This window comes from Hesperophylax consimilis, chromosome 31 (genome assembly GCF_061612785.1).
Source record: "Hesperophylax consimilis isolate HC1 chromosome 31, BYU_Hcon_1.0, whole genome shotgun sequence".
Classification (NCBI taxonomy): Eukaryota; Metazoa; Arthropoda; class Insecta; order Trichoptera; family Limnephilidae; genus Hesperophylax; species Hesperophylax consimilis.
This window is the reverse complement of record NC_142866.1, coordinates 1,648,663-1,666,964: the sequence shown is the minus strand read 5'-3', so window position 1 is coordinate 1,666,964 and position 18,302 is coordinate 1,648,663. Positions and strand designations below refer to the sequence as shown.

The 18,302-nt window shown below is 33.6% G+C and overlaps 1 protein-coding gene across 1 annotated transcript; it reads right to left on the bottom strand.

Annotated features, from left to right (window-relative positions):
* Nucleotides 1–926: 926 nt before the first annotated feature.
* LOC149409330 (transmembrane protein 26) lies at nt 927–18,060 on the bottom strand. The gene is made up of 8 exons (XM_089649776.1): nt 17,867–18,060; nt 12,601–12,753; nt 11,968–11,970; nt 11,351–11,475; nt 7,512–7,688; nt 4,225–4,382; nt 2,007–2,266; nt 927–1,293 (listed from the first exon to the last, which is right to left on the bottom strand). The coding sequence occupies exons 1-8, from the start codon at nt 18,058–18,060 to the stop codon at nt 927–929; spliced, it is 1,437 nt and encodes a 478-aa protein (XP_089505902.1).
* Between the last annotated feature and the right edge of the window lie 242 nt (nt 18,061–18,302).

Sequence of the window (18,302 nt, the reverse complement as noted above, 5' to 3'; positions counted from 1 at the left end):
ATATAGTTTAATATTAATTGATATATTATTATAATATATATTATATAAAATCCACGTGATGTAGATTTACCGACTCTGAAGATGATGTAGATTTACCAACTTCCTCCTTGTACCACTAATTTCTGGATACCATGTAGAACGGTTTATATCCTTCATAAAGTCATTCAGTATGAAAAATTAAAATGGAATCTAGCCGTACTGATATATATACGTTCAATCCAGATTCATATTTTTTAATGTGTGTTTATCATTTTATCTTCTACAAATATATAAATAGTTACGTAACTATAATTTTAGCCTTATTGGCCCTTAGCATAATATCTTTCATTAGAAAACAATACTCATTCTCATTTCATGTGGCGTGATGGTAGAGCAGTATAACTGCCGAAAAGCATTTCAATTTTCAAGTTCTTTATCAATTTATTTCTTTGTATGTTGTAAGCAACAACCAAAATGCATCGCTGTGCATAAATAGATCGCTGTCCCTCTGGTGCCTTACCTAGGCTCGGTTGTGTGCGCCTATTGCTACCCCTCTGGAGATTTTTTTTTCCATTTCATAGCATAATATTTTATGTCAGAATTATCATTTTTCTATTCCATATAATCTCGACTTCAGGGGTTGATTTCCTTTGAATAATATTTGTGCATACCAATTCACAAAATCAACCGCATGTGATATTTTCTCCATAACTCATTTGTCAATTAATTCAATGGTTATATGAAAATTTCCTCCCAATCATCTCCTAGTTCCTCACCTTAAAACGACAATGTATACATTTTGTTTTGGCGATTTTTTTCCATTTCCAGTTGTAACATGGAGTCTAGTTTTTCAATGGATCAAATAAATTTGATGAAAACAGGAAAAAGATGCATACACATTCCAGCAGGAATAAAATCCAGTAAAATAAAATCTTGCACCAAAAATGTCATTCACTGACGTCGGATGAGTCATTTTCACTAATTGCGTTATTCTTCCTCCTCCTCTGGTCGTGTTTGCTTTCCTCTGATCCGTTGTTACTGAGAGTCTCAACATCGCTGTTGTCCGAGTAAATCTCATCCCTCGAATTCTTTGATACCTTCAAATTTTTGCTTGTTTTCTTACTTGAGGATGATTTGTCGGTGCGGTTCTTGGAACCCTTTTGTGGACTTCCATCGTTCCTTTCTTTGTCTAAGCTTTTGCTCTTTCCGGATTGCGATTGATTGTTTGATTTATTTTTTCCCCGCGACACAGAGGCCTGTGAACTAGCGGTGGAGTATCCTGTATCTTTTCTGCTATTTCTTGTACCCTTTTTTCTATAATAAATTAAAAAAATATATAGTTATGAGTGTTTTTTTAAATCACACAAGTAATAGCTGCATGAAAAAAGTGCTACTTCTAACAAAAAATATACATTTACCTGCCATCATTCCCTGATTTTTTCTCATTTTCTCTCCAAGTTTTCAGAAGATTGAGGTCACGAATATCATCCTTATTTGTCATTATGAAAGCCCTGAGTTGAAACAGAAGGATAAAACCATTTAAACCAAACTAAACGTTTTAAATTTCATAAGGATTGCTTTACATTACATAATATTTACTTGTGTAGAAAAATTAATATTAATTGTAATAATTTTACAAAGTCAAGCATGACCATTGACCAGTGATCAGCATTGGTTTAAACCAATGAATTATTACAGAATCATGCCCTCGCACGTTACGAAGCACTGTAATTATTGCACTAGTACATTAATTTTGCATTCTTATATTGCCTCTACTGAATTAGTTAAAGACAAAAATGAAAATGCTACTTTATCAATAAATATATATGTCTGGATTTCATAAAAATATTTATATTTTTGAAGTTTGTCGGCCCCTGAGTTAGCAAAATTCTCAATTTATTCCAGATATTTCGCAAGACCATATTTGTATAATGTTTATACCTTATTTTCATGCATAATTTTGATGTTTGTATCATAAAGTAAACACCGGGGCAATAATCATTGCAGTTTAGTAGCGCTAAACTTACCTCAGTTTTATGTTCTTTTTTTTACTTAGCCTGTGAATATCCGCCGGGTTGGAAATGATGGCAATGTTCCCTATTTCCATATCGCGACTGTCATTGTCGGCCATCTTCACCTTTTGCCGTGCCTTCGCCACGCGGCTATGGCTACCACTTTTTGGCTCCGCGTTGCGTTTATTTTCTATTCTTTTGGCGGCTTTACCGTTTTTGGCTTTATTGGTTTCCGAATGCACTACGTACAAACGGTATATTTGAAGGAGGATAACCTGTAAAATAACACAAATGTTTTTATTTAAACCAATAAATAGCTTTTTTTTTTTTAGGCATAATTTTGAGGATATTTAAATTACTTCATTACTGCTCAGAAGATTCGAAACTTAAAAGAAAGAAAAAAAAAAGAAACTTCGAGAAAGTATAAACAATTTATTTAGTCATATATATTATTATGTATTAAATTTATATGGAACATTTTCACTGTCAACATATCGCACACCTAGATAAAGGGTAGCACAACTCGAAATAATTCAAAATTGAGTTATTGCGATTTTCGGAATCTCCGTCGAAAACTACACAAACTACAAAGACACCTGTTTTAAAATCTCCATCAATAATAATGTGATGGCGATGTAAGTTAGTCTTTCTGAGTTGCTCCACGTACACCCACCACCAACAACAGTAACACATCACCAATTACGACATACCAGCAGTAGGGGAAGGTGCTGTCAATACGCACAAAGACTGGATTATTTCGACTTAGTTTTGTATTCGTGATTAACTGCAGTCATAAAGCGTGAATTATTTTAGTTGATTTGGTATTCGTGATTGAACCTGTCTTGTTTCTCGGGCGTTCTACATATCAACTCCACATACTCCGGTTTTGTTTACAAAAGTAAGTAATTTTAATTTTACTAATTCATAATAGTTGATTAATTTGAGTTGATAAAATTATTAAACAATGATTTAGTCACGAATACTAAAATAACACGAAATTAATTAATAAACAAGTCTTACGTGTATTTGATGATAAGTAATTGAGCAAATAAATATCCTAGTAAAATAACATACAACATTATATAAAAATATTTTTAATCAGTCACATAAAAATCGAGTAAAATGTTTTTTGCTGTTCCTGAAAAAAGAGGTATTTTGAGTTGTACTACTCTTCATCTAGGTGTGCGAAATATTATTATTATTTTGCTTATGTTTAATTAATATTTCATTGCACCCATAGCACGCCCGCTCAACACTGAAGATGAAATTAAATAGTTCATGCAAGTCAATGCCAAGTGACAAAGTAATTATATGGATTTAGAACCGGCTAAGTAAAATGTAAGTACATATTGCATTTATTTATTTATTTTTGTAAGCTTCGTTGTTCTGAACAATTCACATCACAAAGACCAGACTGATAGCAGCGCCTGTGTGAAAAAAGAGACAGCAATAAGATTTTTAATCTTTGGCAGGTAATGAACCCACAACCTCCTGAATCCGAGTGAATTGAATAAGCCAAAGCACCATGTTTTATTTAATTACTATATGTGTATATGTAATACAAATTTTGAGGAGCTAGATGCAATAGTAATTTAAACGCGCACAATCCGTTTTCGCTCCCAAACCTTTTTGGTAGGTATCTACAATCCATTCTTTATTTTATGTGTAAATTTAACTTCTGTTTGTTTTATACAGACAGAGAGAGCTACACGCAAAAGTTTTAACATTAGTTACAAGCGAATACTGCACATTTCAAAACCTTTGAACACTTTTTAGCCGAAACTATAACTTTCATCAGACTGTTGTTATGTCATTCAGCTTCTCAATTACGAGGTAAATATATTACATTTGCAATGTTAGTTATTTATAGCACCTAGTATTATATCCTTAATTTTGTCTAAAATGAGAAGGTTTCTTAACTACTACTTATATAATAGAAACAAAGAGACATGAATGGGTGAGCCAACGAAAGTTTAGTGTTTGGGCAGAAATAAAGGTGGGGAGCCACTGTGTGTAGATACTTCTTGCTGAAATACGGGTGAACGATGTTGGGTGTATTTTTATGTCTGCGGTTTCATTCTAATAATGGTTCATGGCCCAATTGTTTCCAATATGTACGATGTAGACGATTTTAAGAAATTTATCACCACGAGGACTATGATATCATTTAGGTGGAATTTAGACATTTAAAAAAATACTAGATCGTTCCGTGAACCATTAATTATTGTCTTACCAGTGTATTTTTACACGTGAAAAAGACGTTCATGTAGCTGACAATCCCGTAGTGTATAATAATGAGGAGCCGGAAGGCGAGGAAAGGGGCGTCCTGCAGAGCAATGTTCATCATTATCGCGCACACGTCGATTGAGCAGCAACACGTTTCAGTTGTGCCTCTGCAACAAAACAACTATTATATATTACCTATCTACTAAATCAGTGATTGCCAACCTAAGCAACATCGCCCACCAGTTGGCGGTAAGTAGCTTGAGGAGAAATCAATAATTAAAAGTGCTTTTAAGGGTGAATTTACATAATTTGGTGGGTGATAGGCACAATTTGGGCAAAAATTAATGTTACATATCAATTGTAATAAAAAGGATTTAACTAAAAAGCCATTTATACAGTAGTCATCGATGCACATGCTACGCTGTAGGAAATATGTGACAATACTAATAGGTATATGTGCAGTTCATAAACGCTCAAAAGCTGTGCCTCCCCTAAGAATAACGAACCATAAGAAGAAATTGTGCAAAAAAAAAAATTTGACACATTTCAATTTGGTAAGGAATGTTTATGCTCGTTTATTCGGTTGGCCATAACAAAGCATAAGATGATATTCAAATGGCAATTTTCAAATTAATATTCAATGCGCAATTCATAGCCAAATCTGGAAAAATACACACGACTAATCTTTGGTCGAAGAGTAAATATGTTAATAACTGTGCTTGATTTAATATTCTCGCCCAAACAGACAATGGAAGTCTCTCAGGGAGAGTTGCTTTGTTCTCACATCTATTGTTAATACAACATTATATTGTGCAGAGCTTTATTTTAAATGAGTTGTAGAGACATATTTTATATATTTATATAATATTCAGTATGTATATATTTTTCAAATCGCAAAGAATTGTTTTCAGTATTACTTATTAATGGTTTATTTGTTCTGTAAATAAATCGTAAATGTATCAAAATTACACAATTATCACACAATACACAGCCTAAATGGGGAAATGGCAAGTAACTAAATATGTATAATGCAATTTTTTGTTTGCTTACAAAACCAACACTGGTTTGCGTAGCACATGTGCAACCTGTGCATGTGCAAGGCATAGATGTGCCCTATAATGTTCTTTTAATATATATATATTTTTTTTTATTGTTTATTCCAGATCTCGGGGAGGGTGGTGCAATCCCACGAGCTCCATATTATACATATAATATATAAAGTAAATACAAAAAAAAATTGTAAGATAATGTCAAAATGGCTCAAACTAAATAAATTAAAACTAAATGTAAATAAGACAAAATACATGCATATAGGCAGAACAAATACGCATGAGGAACCAAAGGTTTCTATAAATGGAGAAATCATAAAAAAAGTGGAAGAAATTAAATATCTAGGTGTTATTATAGACTCAAAATTGAACTTTTCAAAAAATGCAGACTATACAATTTAAAAAATTGCAAAAAAAATATCATTTCTTGGTAGAATCAGAAACAAAGTAAATAAAGAAACATGCCAGATAATATACAATACAATTATATCACCACACTTTAATTACTGTTCAAGTATTCTTTTTCTCTGCAATAAAGAGAAAATGAAAAAAATGCAAATACTGCAAAATAAAGCAATGCGAATAATACTTAAGCGCAACATATACATACGGATAAGAGACATGTTAAAGGAGCTGAATATTTTGACGGTGAAGCAAACTGTGTATTTGAATGTACTTATTTTTATACGTAAAATTAACATAGGGATGATGTCTAAGGAACTGAAAAGAAAAATAAATTACAATAACGAGATACACGGACACGGGACGAGAAATTCTAAGCAAATTAGATTGCCAACAAGAAAAAAAACAAACACCCGAAAATCTCTGATGTACCAGGCCGTTCAACTCTATAACAAAATCCCGAAGGAAATTGCTGTGATAGAAAATATTAATAAGTTCAAAAATGAATTAAGAAAATATGTCTATCTCAATTATTAATGTTTCGTTTTTTGTGACTTTATTGAAATATTTAAAGAAAGATTATGTTTGCCAAACAATGTACATGTTTATATGTTTATAAAACTATTAGCACACACGAAGATGTGAGCTAACTTAAGATTAATAAATAAATAAATAATACATGCACAGTAAACGAAAACAAAAGACAATAATAATAATAATAGTACAAAAAATATAATGAGACTAAAGTTTTTTTAAAAGAAAAAATAATAAACAATTTTGTAATGATTTTTTTTTAACTTTACAACTTTTTCCACTTGTTTATAGGAATATATGAGGGAAAAGTTATAAAAGCTATAAAGAAATTCATATTAAATGTAAACATCACTTCTTTCAGCTAAATTTGCACAAGTAATTATTATCACCCTCCGAAAGGACAAACAATATATGGTAACGCTTCCTGAAACAATAATTACTGTCAGAACATAATATGTTATGCAATATTATCTTATCTTGGCGCAAAGGGGTGGACAGAGGGCGAAGTAATTTTATTTTTGCAGATGTTCCCTCCCCTCCCCTTTTCAAACCATGTACCACTGTACCAGCCAAAGTACCAGTAGTTCCCAAAATAATAAGACCATTCAAATAATATTGCATTCATTTTATTTTTAATATTCGCAACAGGAAGCAACGCCACATTATAAAAATAAACACACGCACTTACAAAAATATCACATTACAGCAATTAACCATAAATATTGAAGGTAGTAATAATAATATCACATTTTTATTACAGTGTTACAAGAGTGTCCAATAAATAATAGAAACGAGGATGATGAGCCATGAACCATTTTTGGTATGAAACAAGGTGCTCAGAGTGTCGCCAGCGTCGTTCATCTATACCGGTGCAAATTGCATCTAAGCACAGGGGCACTAAGCATCTGTTTCTACCTACACACCAAATGCATAACTTTCATTGTTTCGCCGCATTCATAGTCGGTGCAGTTTGGTCGTAGCTCGGTAATAGTCGGCACGCTTCCACGCCATAACTTCCACTGTTTCTATTAACTCTGAGGTGTTCAATACTACCTACATTATATCGGAGCCAGAAAGGCAAAAGGGCGTAGGCGACAATTTTATCAAAAATAAGTTAAATATACAGTTTTGAGCAGACAAAAATTCTAATGAAAACTGTACTATTGACTCATTTTTGACAAAATTGTCGTTTACACCCTTTTGCCTTTTCGCCGTCGATATATATATTAAGATTACATTTAGTAGGAACTAGTGCGTATTATGTCTACTCACAAATGAATGAGATTGTGTAAAATTACATACGTTTTACCTAAGCTGCCATTGGTACTAACGCGGGACTTCCTCGATTTGGTGGCCGTCAATACCACGGTGAACTGCAGCAGGCTCCAGGACCAGATGGCCAGGGTCAGCAGGACCAGCAGCGGCTCAGAAACTATCTTATCGTCCTTGAAGGAATCGAAGAATTCGATTATATCCGCGGCAGTTCCTGAAAATAGAGAGAAATAACTTTTTACGTAAGTAGTTCTATAGGACAAGTTCTTAAATCTATACGAAAATGCACATTTGGGAAATGTTATCTCATCTTCCCTTATTAAGTTTTCCCACAATAAGGACATTAAGAGAATAGTTAATGCAAATTCAGTTCAAAATGCCGAACTTGAGGCGGAAAAATGTATTTATTCCGTCGAACATAACGACAAAATAATTTACCTACTTATTAGAATTAATGTATTACTACATAGAAAAGACGCTATCACATCTATTGTAGACATGGAGCCGTCGTCTTTGATGTGCAAATCATTATAATTTTTTCAATAATTTGATATGATTGCTTTTTAAACTTTTCTTCCCCCCCCCCCCCCATTTCCACATAAATTTCGGGTCAGTGGTTCTGTCCACATGACGCCCGCATAACACACTGAGCCGTTCCCAACTAGCAACTATGTTGGTAAATACTTGAACATTGATGGGAAGGCCCGAATACACTGTTGTCTGTTCTTACAAAATGAATAAAATAAAATAGTATAAATGTGGAGATATGCCACCATAGTTGTATTTATGTGCTACGCTAGAATTATAAACATCATGTGTTCTCTCTCCTATAAATGACATATTTTTAAACATAATATTACGCTCATTTTTGTGAAATATCACCAATTATTTACAGTCATAACACAAATAATTTGAAGGCATACTGTAGACGTAATAAGTTTGACACCGAAAGTGGAAGCACTGCATATTTGTAATTTGTCAGACTTAATGGTAGTTGGCATAAAGTTGCATTCTAAGAAAAGTTGAAATCTTGAGGATCGCGTTTTGAATGGCTGAAAGATGAGGTTAAAATCAAATATTTATTTTACGAAGTCTTTTCTAATTTGGGAATTAACTGTGTAAACTAAGTTTTAAAAAAACTATCTTACCGCCCCATCTAAATATGTTCCCGTTTACCGTCCGTTCTATCTCCTCACCCCATTCTTCACTAATGTCTAGTCACACCTCCACCTCCACTTCAACACCTAACATATGTTCATCCGTAATTTTGTAATGTTAGTGTATATTTTTCCCTTAAGGAAATATTAAACCGGTAGGCGTTAATATTAAAAAAAAAATTGACAAAGTAATATTGTTTAATTTTATTTATTTATTGCATCTCACTATACATAAAACACTTTTTTTCACATACTTTTTCGACTTTGATTCGCTTCATATTATTAATAACTATTATAATATGTCACAGCTGCTTGTACCTATTCATTTTATACCTCCATACTATGGATATCATAAACATTTAAAAATATTACGCAATTGTAAAAAGCATTCACTTTGTGGCTCATCATAATTTACAATAAAAACATATAAATTTGTTTTTGACCACTATAGTTTTATTTTCACTCTACCGGTTTCGCAAGAACCCTTCCTTCGTCAGGAGAATATTAAAAACTGATCTACTACACAAAATATTGACATATATACACAAAAATGTTAAGTGTTTGAGGGAGGGGTGGACAAAGTGGAAGGGGTAATTACGAGAATTCCAGGAAGAACAGAGCAGTTAACTGGAAATATGTCTAGAATAGGACTATAAGACAGATTAATTTGGTTATTTACTATACTGGAGTTATTATTGAGGGATTTTCTGATTTCAAGTGCTTCTAAATTATCTATTTGCGAACCTGAACGCGAACCGAGCCACGAAAGCGGCGTTTCGCGCCCTTTGCGTTTGCTTTGTTCCTTTCCCATAAGTTGAGGTTCAGTTCGGCTCGCGTATGTATACGTAACATAATATTGTACTTACATAAAGAAATAATTGTTCACAATTTTTTTTCGCACTTTGTAAAAGGCGGGTATTGACTTAATCAATCCAAAGATGAGTAAAATCACGTAGCCTTTTTACGTAAAGTATTTTTTTTATTTGTACCATTTAAAAAAAGACACAATGGAAAGGCTGCGGGTGCAATACAACATTGCATACTGTGTGATTTTCGAACATCCCAGGTACATCCCAGTGCCTACTCGATGTTCACGGAAGGGCGAATTCATTTGCAGCTCTTTTAAGAACCAGGGATGCAGGACTGAGGGAGGTATCAATAACTCCAGAAATATCCTTATAATCGAATCCCGTGTGACTTCAGGGTCGAGTACCGAAGAAATCTTCGATCCGGTCGACCAATAGCGCACGTAAGTAAGGAATAAATAATGTATGTATACTGTATGTATGTAATGTAATAATATATAGCATACTTTAAGCCAATTTATACCCACCTTTGTTGCACTATTTTGTTAAAACCACCCTTAAAAACTACCCCCTCACACCTATATACGTCTATCATGTGCCGTTTTAAATATATATCGAAACACATATATTTACTGCATGGTTTGAAGACATTTGGCTATTCGATAAACACTATGCTATGTATATATTTCTATACTATATACTTTCCTGTATCTTGTACATATGTATTTATAACCTCTGTGGAATTGCACTAACCCCCCTATATCCCACCATCATTTTCCGATTTTATGTCCGGGTTAAATCTTCCCCATAGGAAAAACTAAACCCTTCCACACACTTTTCCACAAATGATCATCTAGTCAATCAACATTATGCATTATATAAGCAAAATAAATACAAAACAATACAAGAACAACACGTCAACCCACCAGAGATCAAATGGGAAAATATATTTCACCGACTCCAGATATTTTCATATCAGAGGGTTCGGCTCGGTAGAACTTCTAACAGGGCCTATAAATCCTACTGATCCCTCAACATAAATATTCAAAAAATCTTTCGTTATCCTACATGTATTCAAAATGACCGACTTTTGCATCTTTATATATAAATTTTTTGATACATCTAATACGCCTAAATTTGTAATGAGAGAGCTAGGTATAATGCCAGTAGCCGAAATAACAAATGGTAATATTTTTATAGTTTGAGAATGCCAAATTCTTTTTATCTCATTTATTATTATCATTGTAAGTATTATTATAACCCTGGACTAAGCTCATTTTGTTTTAATATTCTTGATATGTGATATTTGTATGATTTTTTATTAAGGCGATGCACTACGTCGTGTAATATTTTAAATTGAGCCGCTATCAATAACAACCCTTACGTAGATGGCGATAAGGTTTAAATTCCCGCTTAACACCATCCGCCTGTTTTGATTTATGCAAGAAAAAAACATGGCCAAAAAGTGCCTTTTATTTTATTTTGTGGATGTTCAGGCATAAATATTATTTTTTTTCTCGATCATTTTATAAATAACTTAATTTGCCACATTATACAATAAAATCATAACCGAAAATGGGTTCGTAAGTAGGAGATTTTGAACTTTAAAGCAGTTTTCATAGGCCTATATATTATTTTTTCTGGGCTTATAAAAAGACTTATCTAAAAAATACTCGATTATTTCAAAGGCCAAGATGTATTCTACTCGCAGTATTTAATTAAAGCATCTGAAACATTTCTAGGCGACCAAATTTTCAAACCAAAAACACATGATTTTGCATTACTACGTATGGCATCGCCTTAAATGATTTTGGTATCATCAATATTATTTCAAATCGGTACATATAGATCACAGTTCTTAATATATATTAGAAACATTTTAAATTATTTGTCAATAATATATTTGGAATTACCAATATATACTAGAAGCAATTGGCTCAGTTGATCTCTCGTCAAGTCTCCTTTAGGCAGCAGCCACCTCCCCACGATGAGAGTCAGCATCAGGAATTGCTCAATCAGCGTTACCCACGTCTCCGTGCTGAACGGTATATCTGGAAGGTGGATCTTGCCCTAAAACAGAGATAATTTTATTTGTTTTTAATTCATTTATTTTACTTTTTATCGCTCCTAATTTTTTCATTAAAACACACACTGTCAATTATCTTATTTATTATTAGTGGTTGCGATTTCATATTATTATTCTTAGGAAGAGATCATTATAAACACACAGTGATACTGTCAAAATGTTAATTATAAATTTCGTTTTAAAGTGGTCATAAATAATGTGTTACATTAAACAGCACAGCCCGGAAACGTAAAAAATTGAAACTGTTGAATCAGCAAAATTAAAACAAATGGTACTTCCGACTCCCATTTTGAAATATTTCGTTTGCATAATGTGTTCTACACTTACCAGTTGCCATCGAGTTAGAAGTTAGATTAGACGGAATGAATTGTATCAGGTATTTGGCACGATTTCTTCGAATTCAAGCGTATTACCAAACCAAAATTATATTGTCATATACATTACGGTCTAAGTCAATGATACTCAACCTTTTTCTTCTGCGGGCCACATTAATATGTTTGTAAAGCTACGCGGGCCGCAACACTATACTGGTCAGTGTTGCCAACAGATCTTGGCCTAATGTCGCCGTTTTTCAATTTCATTTGCAGTAATTCTAATGAACTCGCATAAATTCTGTCCACATATTCCCCACAAATATTCTACGTGAGCTTGATTCTTTGAGAATTTTTTTTTCGAAATCCATGGGGAAATCCATTTGGCAACACTGTGAATTTGACGCGTTTAACTTTGAAGCTGTCAAAAATGTATCTGTTGCCACGAGCAAAATTATTTGCGCGCATATTTGTCTGTCATATCTTTGTTTTTTTGGAGATAGATCTAGCGTGTGCAGTAGCAACACTCTTATACCAGATCTAATGTTGACACGACAACGACTATCCTCTTCAGTTTCAATGTCTGTACGTCAAAGTCGCAATTAATCTCAAATTAACGTGATATAGAATGCCAGATTTTGTAAACCATGTTCCTGATATTAAATGTATTGAGGGCCGCACAAAATAGCTTGGCGGGCCGCAGGTTGAGTATGACTGGACTCTAAGTGATTCGATTCCACTAGCCACGAAGAATCTTACCCCCAACATCTTGCTGAGGTCCTTGAGGTCGACGCCGGCAGCCGCTGTGATGTTGAAGTGTTCCTCCCGTGCCTGCAGTCGCTTCTCCACCTTGTGCAGCTCCAGTAGCCAGATAGCTGGCACAACGCTGCCCAGGTAGATGAACACGGACGGGCAGAACCTACAATCAAAAAGATCATCATTACTATTACTTGCTTACTAATAAATTTATGTTTTTTTTACTAATGATCCATGGTGGACAATAACAAATCATAAATTGTTTTTTTTTTTTATTTAATGATGCAGACAATCTCCAAAACCAAATATTTAAACAAAAGTAAGACGACTCAATATCTGTTATAACGAACTTGAAAAGCAATATATGGTCTGATTATATTTTTTTCCTAAAAGTAAATGTACCTACATTTGAATCAAGGTAAATCTAGTTATCCAAAATAATTATTTCAAATAAAACTAAAAATTGACTTGCATGAAGACAATAACGAAGAGGAAATAAACGGTATATTTCCTAATGGGCCTATTGCCCAAATGCCCAACCATTCCCCATTCGAAGACATTTTTTTATAAACTCTATTTTTTTCATCTAAATTGATCGGAAGAAATTTCAATCTCACGATGTGAAAGCTACTAATGCTATGAATTTACCCATATTGTACATTTAAAAAAAAAAAATCTTTAAATTAAAATCGAATCATCTAATGAATATAAATGGTATCAAATGAAAGAGTTTATTTCCTAGAATGCGCTTATTGCCCAAATACCCAACCATTCCCAACTATTATAAATATAAAACATAAATAAATATTGTCTCTTTCGTAACGGAATATTTCTTTCTTGGAGGAGGAGGGGGACCTGGTTATTTTTTTTTTGCAATTGAGCATTATTTTTGTTCGCAGTAGGCGTACATCCGATACCAAATCAGTTTTTTGATTTTATGTTATATAATGCTGCGTATACATTTGCGAGCCTCGAATTATGGGAAAGGAACCAAGCAAACGCAAGCGGGGACTCGCGCTATTTGTTTGCTTCTTTCTTTACCATGAATTAATGAACGATTGGTACTCGTATATCTATATATCTACGGGTCAGGAGGAATGTACACGTTACCACACATTTCGTGGATCGTTTTAAAACTCGGCTGTCATGAAGAGCATTCATTTTGTATGTCCCCGATGGTTATCTCCGTCATCGACAAGACTGTTCTATCTCCCAGTCTGCAGGACTAACTTGCCAATGGTCAAGTTAATGGAAAGCAGTCTTGCAGTTGAACAGGATCGATTCGGATATCGACATATTTAGCATCAATAAAGCTACCTTTAAAAGGCTAGCTCTTTTACAACCAGTATAGTTGATATACCTACTATTTGCATTTATGTAATATTTCTTCTTTAGGAATGTATTTAAAAACCCAAAATAATGTTTTTAAAATAATAAATTAAATAGAATCAAGAACTGGGAGGAAACGGGAGAACAGCGGGAGTCCGTGAGGCTTCCGGGACTCTCCTAGGGTTGCTTTTTACCCGTATATGTATACCTAAAGTAATCCAGAATCCACAGCGGCATATTCATAAAAAATGTTTGTTTCTATGTTTTGCATCAACCACATTATTACGGTAGAAAAAGTCAATACGTCCATAAAAAATATACAGTAAATTATCAAGACTATTTAGCAAAATAATTACATATTTAACAAAATACTCTCGAGGAATTAGTTCAAAGGCGTATTAATAAACAAATACAAGGTATCCGATGAATTACACGACAATAGTAATAATTGCGCTCAATATCGATCGATATTTTTGTTCACCTGTGTATCTATAGGTGGAATTCCGTCACATCGCGATGACACAAAGTGCGATCGCCAAACCTTTTATCGAGTCGTTTAGAATAGCTATCTTTTGTCGGTGAACGACGTTCGTTTCCTGAGGAAATTGCAACCATTAGGGCTGTTTCATGTAACAGGCGGGGCCAAAAGTTCTCAAATAATAAATTATTTCGTGGCCGAAACCAAATAGACAAAAATTAACGGCCTCCGATGTACGCGTTTGGCGCTTTCGGTTTGGGGTTGCGGGTTCCATTACCGCTACGTGGAACGTGCTTTTCTTCTTCGAAAAGTGGGATGCTAAGTTTATGCGTCTGAATGTCGTCAACTGGTTAATTGACTATATCGAAGTCACAGATTTAGAAGAGATGTGCCTGAGAGAATCGGACGAAAAAAACATTCTTCGGCCATGTTACTATGTTCTGTTGTTTTTAATACCTTCTGTTGTTTTTATGTACCTACCTACACTTTCACACAATTCAGAGTCTTTTAAAACTTAAAAACATACAAGAAAGACATATGAGTTTCAATATGTGTAAATTTTTTACGTTATTTAATCATTGTACTAAAATAATCCCTTCTACATACATAAACGCTTATTCCGCCAAATAGTACACATCATGGTCACTGTAACGCTGTCTAAACGTTGTCTAAAGAAGGAGGAAGCACAGCATGCCACAGTAAGCCAAAAATTTACCACGTTCGGAAAATATCATATTTAAGTGCTCCCAGTAGTTATTTTATTTTTTTATTAAAGAAGCTTTGCATGTTTGTACAATAATTCTAAATTTCCTTTCCAACAAAGTGTGCAATAATGTCTTTGACCAAAACACAGTCGATATTACAATATTATTTTATGAATTTTTGTAATGTTCACTTTAAAAGTAATGCATTGACACAATGAATACATAATGAAACCTTTTAATACGAATGACGAGGCTATTTAACGTTAAAAAGTCGTCCATACATAAACATTTACCTAATGATAATAATATAACGATTTTGTTTTTAATATGCTATATTTTTTTTACTGTGCACCCTTCTTAAGGTCGCTAGCAATACAGCTACGGGGAAATCACATCCCGAGCAGCTTGTTAAAATATCGACAAATGGGTTGAATTTTCCCCGCTGGTGACTCTGTCCCCCATTCATACAATATCCACATTGCCACAGCAGGGTGGACTATGCCAAAAGATATGGAAAAAAACTACAAAACCAATTCAATTCAGAGCATATTATTTATTTGAGTTTTCTAGATAGTCTTACAATTTTCACACGTGCGTTAAATGTTAAGTTAGTGTAATCAGTGAAGAGATAATTTGTTAGGGGTTTGTTGTGTTCGTGTCTTGTGAGTTCTAAGTAAGATCATTTTTTTTTAGTCTGTTTGGAGTCTAGCAATCGGAGGGTCTGAGTGAATTACTGTAAATTATGGACTTCAGTTTTCGTTTAAATCGGTATGAATCAAACTACTTTGGATTTTATTTTCACAGAGTACATTAATTATGTATTATTCTGGTATGAGTCACGATTCTTACATTCAAAAATTCTATAAACATATTGATTGATTATTGAGATAATAAGCCGAGTTGCATTTCCTCATTCATCCTGTGTAAACCTCTTCTTATTAAACAATTCCACCCTACAGTGGGCTCTGCATGGCTTTCCAAATTGAACTCAACCCAACCTATTGCCTCAAAAATCCACACATACCCTCACCCTCACCGAAATCCTTACATTTTGATATATTGTCATATATTTTATATTTCGTAATTGTAAAAAGCATTCACTTTGTGGCTCATCATAATTAACAATAAAAAAACACAAATTTTTTTTTGACCACTATAGTTTTATTTTCACTCTACCGGTTTCGGAAGAACCCTTCCTTCGTCAGGAGAATATTAAAAACTGATCTACTACACAAAATATTGACATATATACACAAAAATGTTAAGTGTTTGAGGGAGGGGCGGACAAAGTGGAAGGGGCAATTACGGGAATTTTAAATAACAATAATTTTTCAGAGTTTGCCAATCATCTCATTTCCACCGATCACACTTTTAGTAAAGATACAGGGGTTAAAATTCTTCACCGTAGTAATAAAGGCAAAAAATTAGATAATTTAGAAGCACTTGAAATCAGAAAATTCCTCAATAATAACTCCAGTATAATAAATAACCAAATTAATCTGTCTTATAGTCCTATTCTAGACATATTTCCAGTTAACCGCTCTGTTCTTCCTGGAATTCCCGTAATTACCCCTTCCACTTTGTCCACCCCTCCCTCAAACACTTAACATTTTTGTGCACATATGTCAATATTTTGTGTAGTAGATCAGTTTTTAATATTCTCCTGACGAAGGAAGGGTTCTTCCGAAACCGGTAGAGTGAAAATAAAACTACATTGGTCAAAAACAAATTTGTATTTTTTATTGTTTATTTTATATTTATTTATAGTAAAATTAATGCAATTATAATAAGTTCAATTTTATGTAAAGGGTATTGAGGGACGTACTTGACCTATTTGAATCACCAGTGATTCCTGACATTATTGGGAGTAAAAATGTAAGTGAAATCTTGGTCTCTGGTGACCTTTGTGATGTTTTTTTTCTACAAAAACATAAAAAAATATTAGGTATTGGATAGCTAGGGTCAATGTGAAGGGATGGGCAGTTACTCGGCTGAGTGACCAGTTTCAACATGAGGAAGAATTTTTTAAAAATTGTTTAAAAAAAAATAAAACATCAAAAAAGTCACCGGAGACCAAAATTTCTTTTACATTTTTTACTCCGAAAAATGTCTGGAATCACTGGTTAAAAAAGTCAAGTACGTCCCTTAACACCCTGTATAGAATGTGTGTAATATTATTACAAATGGTCAAATAAGAATGATGTTATGTACTGCAAATGATTTATTGGCATATTATAGAGTTTCGTGAATATATTTATATATACACAATATACTGTAAATAGGTAAATTAACTAGTAATATATTGTGTAATTGATACAAGTGAAAACCGCAAGCGCTTTTGAGTGCACTTAACCATATTACCTTCAATACAAGTGGGATATTATTTGTAATAAGATTTTAATGTGAAAAAGTGTGCCAGAAAAATTAAGCTTTTGATTTATTGAATTTGTGTAAATATCTTTTCAGTTATTTTAATGTTAGGGCTTATAGCTTGTAGGAATACCCAAAATGTTAAAGAATCATAAAATGTTGTTTTAGGTAAAATTAACTATCTGAAACCTTGCGCTTTTTTATGACATTAATAAGTTATTGAATCAAAATATTTTTTCTAAAAAGATACCAAAAAGAAAAACAGAATGTTGGTTGTCAAATCGTGGAATCCTACGCTTTCTATAAATTATCTAAGCTTTTATAAGTAAATCCAATTTATAAACTAGAAAAACTAACAAACTTAACTCAATTGCACGCAATTTAAGAAATCTTACCATTTCCATTCTTGATTTTCTTTGATCGTCAGCGTGAAAACTCCCTCCATGAAAAGCAGAAAAGTGGGCAGCGCCAGATACCAGTAATTCTTGTTGGCCTTGAATATCGTCACTTGCCATATCGCCACGACCCCGTGGCAGGCGAACACCACGCGCGTTATAATCGCCTTCACGGTGGCCAGGCACTTGGCCATTTTGGCGGGTAGTCCACGCGGACCGGGTGCACCACCGAGCGAACTATTTGGACTGAGCTCAGCGCTAAGCGTGGCGAGTCATCTCTTACTATACAACTTGTGCGGGGTATCTCTTCTTTTACAAATCTAGCCCACAAATATAAATATACATAATGTATATGTATAGTATGCCCAACTTACTCGATCTTCAGAATATTTTTGAGAATCTTTTTATTTATTTTATTTATTTATTAATCTTAAGT